The sequence below is a fragment of the Oncorhynchus gorbuscha genome, linkage group LG10 (assembly GCF_021184085.1).
Source record: "Oncorhynchus gorbuscha isolate QuinsamMale2020 ecotype Even-year linkage group LG10, OgorEven_v1.0, whole genome shotgun sequence".
Lineage (NCBI taxonomy): Eukaryota > Metazoa > Chordata > Actinopteri > Salmoniformes > Salmonidae > Oncorhynchus > Oncorhynchus gorbuscha.
In genome coordinates this window covers 65,971,323-65,984,676 of record NC_060182.1, presented here as the reverse complement: position 1 = coordinate 65,984,676, position 13,354 = coordinate 65,971,323, and the positions used below count along the sequence as shown (strand labels likewise).

General features: G+C 47.2%; 1 protein-coding gene across 4 annotated transcripts in view; it reads right to left on the bottom strand.

The window, feature by feature from the left end:
• ralgapa2 (Ral GTPase activating protein catalytic subunit alpha 2) overlaps positions 1-13,354 on the bottom strand; it is a 145,582-nt gene that overhangs the window by 39,378 nt on the left and 92,850 nt on the right. For all 4 annotated transcript variants that reach the window (XM_046366669.1, XM_046366670.1, XM_046366671.1 and 1 more), the window contains one exon: positions 5,887-6,014. In XM_046366669.1, the coding sequence (XP_046222625.1) occupies positions 5,887-6,014 (128 nt within the window). The remainder of the gene's footprint in view (positions 1-5,886; positions 6,015-13,354) is intronic.

Below are 13,354 nucleotides of genomic sequence, written 5' to 3'. Positions count from 1 at the left end.
CAGTAGGTCATGTGATTGAGTGTTGTCTGGCCCAGGAGTGTGAAGGTGAACGGAAAGGCTCTGGAGCAACGAACTGCCCTTGCAGTCTCTGCCTGGCCGGGTTCCCCTCTTTCCACTGGGATTCTCTGCCTCTAACCCTATAACAAGGACTGCGTCACTGGCTTACTGGTACTTTTCCATAACCTCCCTAGGAGGGGTGCGTCACTTGAGTGGGTTGAGTCACTGACGTGACCTTCCTGTCTGGGCTGGCGCCCCCCCTTGGGTTGTGACATGGCGGAGAACTTTGTGGGCTATACTCGGCCTTGTCTCAGGATGGTAAATTGGTGGTTGAAGATATCCCTCTAGTGGTGTGGGCGCTGTGCTTTGGCAAAGTGGGTGGGGTTATATCCTGCCTGTTTGGCCCTGTCCGGGGGTATCATCGGATGGGGCCACAGTGTCTCCTGACCCCTACAGTCTCAGCCTCCAGTATTTATGCTGCAGTAGTTTGTGTGTCAGGGGGCTAGGGTCAGTCTGTTATATCTGGAGTATTTCTCCTGTCTTATCCGGTGTCCTGTGTGAATTTAATTCTCTTTCTTTCTCTCTCTCTCTCTCGGAGGACCTGAGCCCTAGGACCATGCCTCAGGACTACCTGGCATGATGACTCCTTGCTGTCCCCAGTCCACCTGGCTGTGCTGCTGCTCCAGTTTCAACTGTTCTGGAACCCTGATCTGTTCACCGGATGTGCTACCTATCCCAGACCTGCTGTTTTCAACTCTCTAGAGACAGCAGGTAGAGATGCTCTTAATGATCGGCTATGAAAAGCCAACTGACATTTACTCCTGAAGTGCTGACTTGTTGCACCCTCGACAACTACTGTGATTATTATTATTTGACCATGCTGGTCATTTATGAACATTTGAACATCTTGGCCATGTTCTGTTATAATCTCCACCCGGCACAGCCAGAAGAGGACTGGCCACCCCTCATAGCCTGGTTCCTCTCTAGGTTTCTTCCTAGGTTTTGGCCTTTCTAGGGAGTTTTTCCTAGCCACCGTGCTTCTAGGCCTGAATTGCTTGCTGTTTTGGGTTTTAGGCTGAGTTTCTGTAAAGCACTTTGAGATATCAGCTGATGTAAGAAGGGCTATATAAATACATTTGATTTGACCGTGACAGAGCTGAGAGCTGGACAGTGACAGAGCTGGACTGTGACAGAACTGAGAGCTGGACCGTGACAGAGCTGGACCGTGACAGAGCTGGACTGGAAACAGAACAAGACCCTAACCTATTGGAAGCAGGTTGCTCTTCCACACATCGTCACAGAGCCTCTAATTCGAAAGGCAAAGACACAGAGGAGAGTTAGGGCTGTACACATCACTTCTCACTGAGGCTTATGACAGAGGGAAGATGGCCCAGCTCACCCTTCTCACTGTGCCAAGCCAAGCACTCAGTTCATGGGCTTGGAGATGTCTGCAGGAGACTGTTATGGCACACTAGCTGACAAATAAGAGCCTATCAGCAACACTAAATAGTACATGTTCAACTACAGTACACTAACATGGCAGCTCCCATTCATAACCTCCTTTCAAAGAGTCCGAAAGATGCTTTCCTCCTGACTAGGTAATGAAACTTCTTGTCCTAAAGAACACATGTTAACCATGTAGAGACAATGAGCGAGAGAAACAAAGCCTTATTCAGAAGGTACACAAAGCAGTAGGCCAATATCAGTGGCAAGAGTCACACATAGATGTTTTCAAGAGCGTGCAAAGGCAGAGCTCCATATCTGGTAGACGGTTGGCTAGATGAGGCAAGGACCTGCACCTCTGGAGGTTGGCAGCCCTAGGTTCCACTGGGCTCTGTGAGCCTCCCTGAGAAGATGAAACATCTCTCTGCCACTACACAGCATGTCCCCCATAATGCCACCTAAAAGTCCAGCTTGCATGACTGGCCACGTGCAGGAACAGATTATGGCTATTGATTGCTGCCCGGAGACGGATCTCTCTGTGTATGTATGCGTGCATGTCTTAGGGGAGGGTAGTAAGGGCACTGGGGCGAAAAAGCTATTGATTCTGTCCAGCGGGGATGTTGCGTTTCAGAATGAAGGTCAGCTCTACTTCGCCTCCCTCTATTAGAGGCTCCTGCTACCTAAACACACAGCACACGTTTACTCTGGAGTGAGTGCTTGTTTAGGAGAGAATAACACTTAGTGACTGGATCAAACCCCCCGTCAGAAACCCAACAGGCTATGTGGAAGCAGAGGGAGTCCACCACAGCCATATAATATCTAGAATAAATATGCCATTTAGCAGAACCTTATCCAAAGCGACCTACTATCCTGGCGTTGCAAGCGCCAATACGAGACCAACTGAACTACAGTAGGACCACATACAGTAGTTGGGGATGAATGACACATTGCATGTCAGGGGTAAATTGTCTTGATATATGGTGTGCTACTTAAATAGCGGGAACTTGGCGGTCAAGAGTATTCTCCTCCCGCATGTCAGGTCCTCACCACTCACAGTGAGTTTACGTTCCCCTCTGGCAGTGGAGGAGACTGCTCAGTGTTCATACAGGGTGACTATTAGGATTCACACAGCCTCTTCTAATAGGGCCATGTTAATGACACAGGTGATTTCTGACAGCCTTGTAATATAAAAGGTATGTGGGGTCAGGACTCTCTCTTTCACGTTGCACAGCGCCGAGGGCTCTGAAATAACATCACTGCGTTGTCACTGAATAGAGCAGAATGACACACGTAAAACCACTTGGATAGACATCTTAAAACGCTGACCATGTGTCACACGTACACCGACACACAAAAACTCAAACAAAATCTCTCACACACAAACTACTCCAAGTACCATGGTGTAGAGCCAAAAAGGAAACAGCAGATTGTAGAGGAAGGGGGGATTAGTGTGTGTGTGTGTGTGTGTGTGTGTGTGTGTGTGTGTGTGTGTGTGTGTGTGTGTGTGTGTGTGTGTGTGTCTCCAGCAATGTGGCTGGTGGTCATATTTCAATATCAAATCCAATTAGCCGGAGTGATGGCGCAGCAGAGCGCCTGGCTGCTGGAGACTCCAGTTCTGTGGCGGACGGAGCGGGAGAGAGGAAACCAGAGAGCACCACAGAGCCAGGCCTGCCTTTATGGGGACGCAGAGGTCATGTGGCTTTTCTTTGTAGAAACATTAAACAAATGACCTTGGAGAGCAGCCTGGCTACAGACAGCAGATTGGAGAGCGCCGGGGCAGGGAAACGATGGATAGGGATTTAATCACGGCTACAAAAACAGCCTGCTCTGAAAAGAGCCAAGGTTATTGTTCCAACCCAAAACAAAATACCTACATTTTGCAGACGAGTGGCAGATGAGATGAGAAAGAGAAGGGAGCATACATGGAGGAGTGGTACAATGCAGAAACCATTCAGCAGAAGGAGGAATGGGTCATGCCTTTGGGTCAAGTCTAGATACAGTACCAGTCAAAAGTGTGGACACACCTACTCATTCAAGGGTTTGTCTTTAGTTTTACTATTTTCTACATTGTAGAATAATAGTGAAGATATCAAAACTATGAAATAACACATATGGAATCATGTAGTAACCAAAAAAGTGTTAAAAAAATCAAAATATGTTGTATATATGATTCTTCAAAGTAGCCACCCTTTGCCTTGATGACAGCTTTGCACACTCTTGGCAACCATCTTCATGAGTAATGCTTTTCCAACAGTCTTGAAGGAGATCCCACATATGCTGAGCAATTGTTGGCTGCTTTTCCTTCACTCTGTGGCCCAACTCATCCCAAACCATCTCAATTGGGTTGAGGTTAGATGATTGTGGAGTCCAGGTTATCTGATGCAGCACTCCTTCACTCTCCTTCTTGGTCAAATTGCCCTTACAGTCTGGAGGTGTGTTGGGTCATTGTCCTGTTGAAAAACAAATGACAGTCCCACTAAGTGCAAAACAGATGGGACGGCATATTGCTGCAGAATTCTGTTGTAGCCATGCTGGTTAAGTGTGCCTTGAATTCTAAATAAATCACCAACATTGTCACCAGCAAAGCACCCCCACACTATCACACCACCTCCTCCATGCTTCATGGTGGGAATCATATATGCGGAAACCATCCATTCACCTATTCTGCATCTCACAAAGACACGGCGGTTGGAACTGTATCATTAATTTTGGTGTTCCTGCTCCTTTTTGAGTTAATAAACCTCAAACAGCATTCTAAATTATATCTTAAAACATTCTTCCAAAAATAGTCAGCACTTTATTTACTGGTAGGAGTATTTTTTCTTTGAACAAATCCTGAGAAATCTTCTGAATTACAAAATAGTTTGTGTTTGTTTGTGTGTGCACCCTATCTTGATAAAAAAAAAATGGGCTCATCGCCTAGATGACTCATGACTATTTCTTTGTTTAAACGTAATCCTACAGCCATCCAGAAAAATGTCCCACACACAGACACCAGTGCTGGCATTGCCAGCATCCACTGGCTGGGAGCATCCGTTTGTCAGCTCATCTTCCAGATCTGCAGTATGTGGGGCCTCACCCTGGCTGGCTGCTTCACACTGCCAACGCTCCAGCCCAGCCAGCGATCATCTCATCTCGCAGATCAGGCCGTCGTGCTGCTCTCTTCTTGCTAAGGAATGCCAGGTAGGCCTGGTCTGGCCCGGCCCTGGCTCCCTTCCCCCTTGGCTCCCAGTGCAGACTGGCCTATGGTAGCTAGGCAGCGCTGGCAGCTCAGCACATCTCACACTGGTGTAATTCACTTGGCTTTGGGTTACAGACATCTGCCTCTCTGCTGTCCCACTGATGCCCCCAGGGACCCTGAGAGGGGCTGATATGAGCCTCGCTGATGGGTGGGTGGGATGACACCCGTGCATACAAATGCAAGCACATACACATCAAACACTCAGAATGTAAAGCCACATACACCTGTAGCCAAAGTTTAGTGCACATTATTAGCTTAAAAACATACTATAGGCTACTGACATTATCACGCACCCTTGCCCACTTTCCTTACAAACTGTAAACCAATGACAAAATAAATACTTGAGAGCGGTGCACAACTTGGGTCCAACCTCAAAAACTGGAGATTGCTGGTCACCATGGCAACACCCAGAGAGCTACTGTGGTCCCTGCGAGGCCACTCTGTACAGCCTGTCCCTGTCCGGGGAGAGGTGGAGCTGCAAGGCTTTGTGGGAGATCAGATTTCACCCACAGGGGCCCGCTCCAAGAAAACGTCCCTCCCCTCCTTCAGTCCTCAACTTATTCACATGCAAATTCATCTCCATCGCTGATTACGCTCGTCTTAAACCAACTGACATGTACAGCTGGAGATCAGGCCCTTAACGACAGGCAGGCTGTTAAAGGGATGGAGGGGAGGACGGGTTAATGACAGTCATGTCTCTGCTGCTGTCGTCTAAACCCACTGCATCATACAAGACGACAGAGAGGTTCCACAAGATCCCCATTACAGACCCAGACGGACACATGCGTCCTCACATGTCACTACGGGCTGCGCGACACACCGCAACACCTCAACCCGGTGCGCTGTTAATCGCTGTATGCAAATCAGCCAGCGCATCAAGATCAGTGTCAGTGCTCACCCATGCAGATCACCCAACACGCTACACGCACCACATGGGAATCCACACAGGCCAACCACTAGAAGGGCTAACGGCGCGATTACAATCAACACGTTTAGAAATTCAATATTTTCACATATGAGAACAATCGGAGTGTGAGGAATAACATGAATTCATATAAAAAATAATACATATAAAAAGATAACCGTCCCTGGAAAAACTTGCACGGCCTAACTGCTGAGGCTTTGTGGTCAGTTGTTAACCTTGTGGAGGCAGACAGGGCTGTAAGGGTAGGGGAGACAGAGTAAACAGTTCACACAAAGGATACAAGCTCTGGTAAAGCGTCAGGCGGGACTTGACAGCTCTGCTGGCGTTGATGCAGGTGGCACGCACAAGGCTGGGCAGCAGCGTTCCGGTGACGATGGCGCCGTTGAAAAGAGGCCCAAAGAAGGGGACCTACGAGGGGAAGGAGAGAGGGAGGGAGGGAGGGAGAAAGTTACCATCTTAAATAAACGTCATAACCGTTGAATTCTTCTTTTTGTCTGTGGAAGGAAAAGTGAAGACAGGACAGCCGGGCATTCGTGTGGTTGAGTCCGTTTCCGCGGTTACATGGACTCAAAAAAACAACATGATGAAACTTTGTTGCTCCGTGCTGAAACAAGCAAGGTGCTGTAGAAAACCAGTCTGGTTGCCTAGGCAACGCTCCCGCCCATGCAGCATGAGCACATGCAGTCAAGAGCGGAGGGAAGGAGAAAATGTGCGTCATAAAAATAAAAATGCTATTCAAACGCTGTACTAGTGAAACGTTTGGACACACCTACTCAATTCTAGGGATTTTTTATTTTTTAACTATTTTCTACATTGTAGAATAACAGTGAAGACATCAAAACTATGAAATAACACACAAAAAAAAAGGTGTTAAACAAATCAAAATATATTTTCTATTTGAGATTCTTCAAAGCAGCCACCCTTTGCCTTGATGACAGCTTTGCACACACTTGGCATTCTCTCAACCAACTTCATGAGGTAGTCACCTGGAATGCATTTCAATTAACTCTGTCAGAGTGACCATTGGGTTCTTGGTCACCTCCCTGATCAAGGCCCTTCTCCCCCGATTGCTCAGTTTGGCCAGATCTAGGAAGAGTCTTTCATTTTAGAAAGATGGAGGTTATTGTGATCTTGTGGATCTTCAATGCTACAGAAATATTTTGGTACCCTTCCCAAGATCGGTACCTCGACACAATCCTGCCACGGAGCTCTACGGACAATTCCTTCGACCTCATGACTTGGTTTTTGCTCTGACATGCACTGTAAACTGTGGGACCTTAAATTGACAGGTGTGTGCCTTTCCAAATCATGTCCAATCATTTAATTTACCACAGGTGGACTACAATCAAGTTGTAGAACCATCTCAAGGATGATTAATGGAAAAAGGAAGCACCCGAGTTCAATTTCGAGTCTCACAGCAAAGGGTCTGAATACTTATACAAATAAGGTATTTCTGTTTATTTTTAATAAATGTACTTTTTCCACGGTGTGCTCAATTAAAGACATGAAAATGCATAATTGTTTGTGTGTTATTAGTTTAAGCAGACTGTGTTTGTCTATTGTTGTGACCTAGATGAAGAAGAAATCTAATTTTATAAACAATTTATGCAGAAATCCAGCTATTTCCAAATGGTTCACATACTTTTTCTTGCCACTGTAGTGAGCAATATGTTTGGAACATCAAATCGCAATAAATTAGAAGTATTGAATCACATTACATATGCTATTGGCACCTAAGTATCATGATTACATTATCTTGTTGGGGTCCCTGGCAACTCTCAGCCCAATATCTAATATTGCTACAGGGTTAGATTCAAGTTTGAGTGACTTCGGACTAAATGTTGAGCTTATTTAGCATAGAAACCACACACACACACACACACACACACACACACACACACACACACACACACACACACACACACACACACACACACACACACACACACACACACACACACATCTAATGCAAATCAATACCGGAGAAAAGACTTTGATTGAACTGTTGAACAAATACAGTGGGAGATCTCTGTGGTTGAGAGCAGCGCGCATGTGTGTGTGTGTGTGTGACACATGCGTCTGTTCATGCTTTTTGGGGAGATCTTAAATCTGCTGAATTTAATGATCATTGACCTGGAATGTGACGTGCGTGTCAGAGCCTCTCCATAAGTCCTGCTGTCTACTTGACATGGCATAGCTCATTATACAGACAGTCCCTCCACTTCAATAATTAGACTACACTTCAAACTGACAGCAAGCCCATTCAATCTCTACTGATGTAAAAAAAGAAAAAAAGCCAAACTTCTAGAGGTCAACTCAGGACAATGAAGCTCTAGAACAATAAAGGGTCTGTGTAATGGGGGCCGTAGGATTCTATGGTGGAGGTTTGGGCTGCAGACTGGGTGGTTGTTGGTGGGGTCTTTCTGTCTGTCTGTGTGGATATTGGGAGGAGGCCTAGGTGGATGGCCAGACAGAGGTCTATGGGCATCATCCCCAGGTTGGCAGAGTCCTGCTGGCAGGTCAGTGGAATGAGAAAGCTGCCATGCATTCTGGCCCCATCTTTTGCTCCAACACACCAAAGCCCATCGTTTGGCCGACACAGTCTCTTTCGGCACTCTTTAGAAGAGACTGGAAATATTGTGTGAGGTTTTCTTATAGATCTGAGATGTGGAAGTCCCAGTGACGGACTTCCAATTGTATTGTTTGGGTCACGTTTAGGATGAATATTAGAGTATACCAATCTAAGTATATAGTGCCATAAGAACATAATCACACCCGTTCATTTTTTCAACATTTTGTTGTGTTCCAGCCTGAATTTAGTGCAATGTACATTATAAAAGTACTAAAAACATGCATCCTGTTTGCAACAAGGCACTAAAAGTAACTCACTTTTTTATCCTGAATACAAAGGGTTATATTTGGGGCAAATTTAATACAACACATTACTGAGTACCACTTCATATTTTCAAGCATAGTGGTGGCTGCATCATGGTATGGGTATGCTTGTAATTGTTAAAGATTGCGGAGTTTTTCAGAAAAAAAGAAAAAAAACAGAATTGAGCTAAGTAAGCACAGGCAAAATCCTTGTGGAAAACCTGGTTCAGTCTACCTTCCACCAGACACTGGGAGATTAACTCACCTTTCAGCAGGAGAATAAAAAAGTCAAATCTATACTGGAGTTGCTCACCAAGAAGACAGCGAATGTTCCGGAGTGGAACTTACAGTTTTGACAAAAATCTGCTTGTAAATCTATGGCAAGACCTGAAAATGGTTGTCTAGCAATGATCGACAACCAATTTGACAGAGCTTGAAGAATTTTGAAAATAATAATAGGCAAAAGTTGCACAATCCAGGTGTGGAAAGCTTAGAGACTTACCCAGAAAGACTCACATGTGTAATCGTCGCCAAATGTGATTCTACACTTAACCAAAATATAAACGGGTACTTCCGGGTTGGAGCGAGCGGTCGCATCCGCATTTCGCTCCGCAGGAGACACTGCTAGCTAGCCAACAGCTAGCCAACGTCTTCCGAATAGAACTCAACAACCCGGTCGCATTCCGCTTCGCTCCACAGGTAGTATCACATTTTCATTTCATTACAGTACAACGGTTTGATTTGTTTGATCGTAGCTAGCTACATAGCTAGCTACATAGCAGTCTTTGTATCAAAGATAATTGTGTTGTCTAGAGAGATTTTCTAGGTTAGCTAGCCAGCTATTGTCGTTCTTTTAACGCAACGTAACGTAATCAACACTGCTAGCTAGCCAGCTAGCCCCCGAATAGCAGCACTGTAGAAACTATTACACTCAACGGAACGACTTGATTAGTGTAGTGTCAACAACGCAGCCACTGCCAGCTAGCCTACAAAGTCAACAACGCAGCCACTGCCAGCTAGCCTACTTCAGCAGTACTGTATCACTTTAATCATTTTAGTCAATAAGATTCTTGCTACGTAAGCTTAACTTTCTGAACATTCGAGACGTGTAGTCCACTTGTCATCTCCTTTGCATTAGCGTAGCCTCTTCTGTAGCCTGTCAACTATGTGTCTGTCTATCCCTGTTCTCTCCTCTCTGCACAGACCATACAAACGCTCCACACCGCGTGGCCGCGGCCACCCTAATCTGGTGGTCCCAGCGCGCACGACCCACGTGGAGTTCCAGGTCTCCGGTAGCCTCTGGAACTGCCAATCTGCGGCCAACAAGGCAGAGTTCATCTCAGCCTATGCCTCCCTCCAGTCCCTCGACTTCTTGGCACTGACGGAAACATGGATCACCACAGATAACACTGCCACTCCTACTGCTCTCTCTTCGTCCGCCCACGTGTTCTCGCACACCCCGAGAGCTTCTGGTCAGCGGGGTGGTGGCACCGGGATCCTCATCTCTCCCAAGTGGTCATTCTCTCTTTCTCCCCTTACCCATCTGTCTATCGCCTCCTTTGAATTCCATACTGTCACAGTTACCAGCCCTTTCAAGCTTAACATCCTTATCATTTATCGCCCTCCAGGTTCCCTCGGAGAGTTCATCAATGAGCTTGATGCCTTGATAAGCTCCTTTCCTGAGGACGGCTCACCTCTCACAGTTCTGGGCGACTTTAACCTCCCCACGTCTACCTTTGACTCATTCCTCTCTGCCTCCTTCTTTCCACTCCTCTCCTCTTTTGACCTCACCCTCTCACCTTCCCCCCCCCTACTCACAAGGCAGGCAATACGCTCGACCTCATCTTTACTAGATGCTGTTCTTCCACTAACCTCATTGCAACTCCCCTCCAAGTCTCTGACCTCTACCTTGTATCCTTTTCCCTCTCGCTCTCATCCAACACTTCCCACACTGCCCCTACTCGGATGGTATCGCGCCGTCCCAACCTTCGCTCTCTCTCCCCCGCTACTCTCTCCTCTTCCATCCTATCATCTCTTCCCTCTGCTCAAACCTTCTCCAACCCATCTCCTGATTCTGCCTCCTCATCCCTCCTCTCCTCCCTTTCTGCATCCTTTGACTCTCTATGTCCCCTATCCCCCAGGCCGGCTCGGTCCTCCCCTCCCGCTCCGTGGCTCGACGACTCATTGCGAGCTCACAGAACAGGGCTCCGGGCAGCCGAGCGGAAATGGAGGAAAACTCGCCTCCCTGCGGACCTGGCATCCTTTCGCTCCCTCCTCTCTACATTTTCCTCTTCTGTCTCTGCTGCTAAAGTCACTTTCTACCACTCTAAATTCCAAGCTTCTGCCTCTAACCCTAGGAAGCTCTTTGCCACCTTCTCCTCCCTCCTGAATCCTCCCCCCTCCTCCCTCTCTGCAGATGACTTCGTCAACCATTTTGAAAAGAAGGTCGACGACATCCGATCCTCGTTTGCTAAGTCAAACGACACCGCTGGTTCTGCTCACACTGCCCTAGCCTGTGCTCTGACCTCTTTCTCCCCTCTCTCTCCAGATGAAATCTCGCATCTTGTGACGGCCGGCAGCCCAACAACCTGCCCGCTTGACCCTATCCCCTCCTCTCTTCTCCAGACCATTTCCGGAGACCTTCTCCCTTACCTCATCTCGCTCATCAACTCATCCCTGACCGCTGGCTACGTCCCTTCCGTCTTCAAGAGAGCGAGAGTTGCACCCCTTCTGAAAAAACCTACACTCGATCCCTCCGATGTCAACAACTACAGACGAGTATCCCTTCTTTCTTTTCTCTCCAAAACTCTTGAACGTGCCGTCCTTGGCCAGCTCTCCCGCTATCTCTCTCAGAATGACCTTCTTGATCCAAATCAGTCAGGTTTCAAGACTAGTCATTCAACTGAGACTGCTCTTCTCTGTATCACGGAGGCGCGCCGCACCGCTAAAGCTAACTCTCTCTCCTCTGCTCTCATCCTTCTAGACCTATCGGCTGCCTTCGATACTGTGAACCATCAGATCCTCCTCTCCACCCTCTCCGAGTTGGGCATCTCCGGCGCGGCCCACGCTTGGATTGCGTCCTACCTGACAGGTCGCTCCTACCAGGTGGCGTGGCATGAATCTGTCTCCTCACCACGCGCTCTCACCACTGGTGTCCCCCAGGGCTCTGTTCTAGGCCCTCTCCTATTCTCGCTATACACCAAGTCACTTGGCTCTGTCATAACCTCACATGGTCTCTCCTATCATTGCTATGCAGACGACACACAATTAATCTTCTCCTTTCCCCCTTCTGATGACCAGGTGGCGAATCGCATCTCTGCATGTCTGGCAGACATATCAGTGTGGATGACGGATCACCACCTCAAGCTGAACCTCGGGAAGACGGAGCTGCTCTTCCTCCCGGGGAAGGACTGCCCGTTCCATGATCTCGCCATCACGGTTGACAACTCCATTGTGTCCTCCTCCCAGAGCGCTAAGAACCTTGGCGTGATCCTGGACAACACCCTGTCGTTCTCAACTAACATCAAGGCGGTGGCCCGTTCCTGTAGGTTCATGCTCTACAACATCCGCAGAGTACGACCCTGCCTCACACAGGAAGCGGCGCAGGTCCTAATCCAGGCACTTGTCATCTCCCGTCTGGATTACTGCAACTCGCTGTTGGCTGGGCTCCCTGCATGTGCCATTAAACCCCTACAACTCATCCAGAACGCCGCAGCCCGTCTGGTGTTCAACCTTCCCAAGTTCTCTCACGTCACCCCGCTCCTCCGCTCTCTCCACTGGCTTCCAGTTGAAGCTCGCATCCGCTACAAGACCATGGTGCTTGCCTACGGAGCTGTGAGGGGAATGGCACCTCAGTACCTCCAGGCTCTGATCAGGCCCTACACCCAAACAAGGGCACTGCGTTCATCCACCTCTGGCCTGCTCGCCTCCCTACCACTGAGGAAGTATAGTTCCCGCTCAGCCCAGTCAAAACTGTTCGCTGCTCTGGCCCCCCAATGGTGGAACAAACTCCCTCACGACGCCAGGACAGCGGAGTCAATCACCACCTTCCGGAGACACCTGAAACCCCACCTCTTTAAGGAATACCTAGGATAGGATAAGTAATGCTTCTCATCCCCCCCCCTTTAAGATTTAGATGCACTATTGTAAAGTGACTGTTCCACTGGATGTCATAAGGTGAATACACCAATTTTTAAGTCGCTCTGGATAAGAGCGTCTGCTAAATGACTTAAATGTAAACATATCATGTAAAGTGTTGGTCTCTGGTTTCATGAGCTGAAAGCAGACATTTTCCACACACAAAAAAAACGTATTTCTCAAAAATGTTGCGCAAAAATCAAATCAAATTTTATTTGTCACATACACATGGTTAGCAGATGTTAATGCGAGGGTAGCGAAATGCTTGTGCTTCTAGTTCCGACAATGCAGTAATAACCAACAAGTAATCTAACTAACAATTCCAAAACTACCGTCTTATACACAGTGTAAGGGGACAAAGAATATGTACATAAAGATATATGAATGAGTGATGGTACAGAGCAGCATAGGCTCTACAGTAGATGGTATCGAGTACAGTATATACATATGAGATGAGTATGTAAACAAAGTGGCATAGTTTAAAGTGGCTAGTGATACATGTATTACATAAGGATGCAGTAGATGATATAGAGTACAGTATATACGTATGCATATGAGATGAATAATGTAGGGTATGTAAACATTATATTAGGTAGCATTGTTTAAAGTGGCTAGTGATATATTTACATCATTTCCCATCAATTCCCATTATTAAAGTGGCTGGAGTTGGGTCAGTGTATTGGCAGCAGCCACTCAATGTTAGTGGTGGCTGTTTAACAGTCTGATGGCCTTGAGAT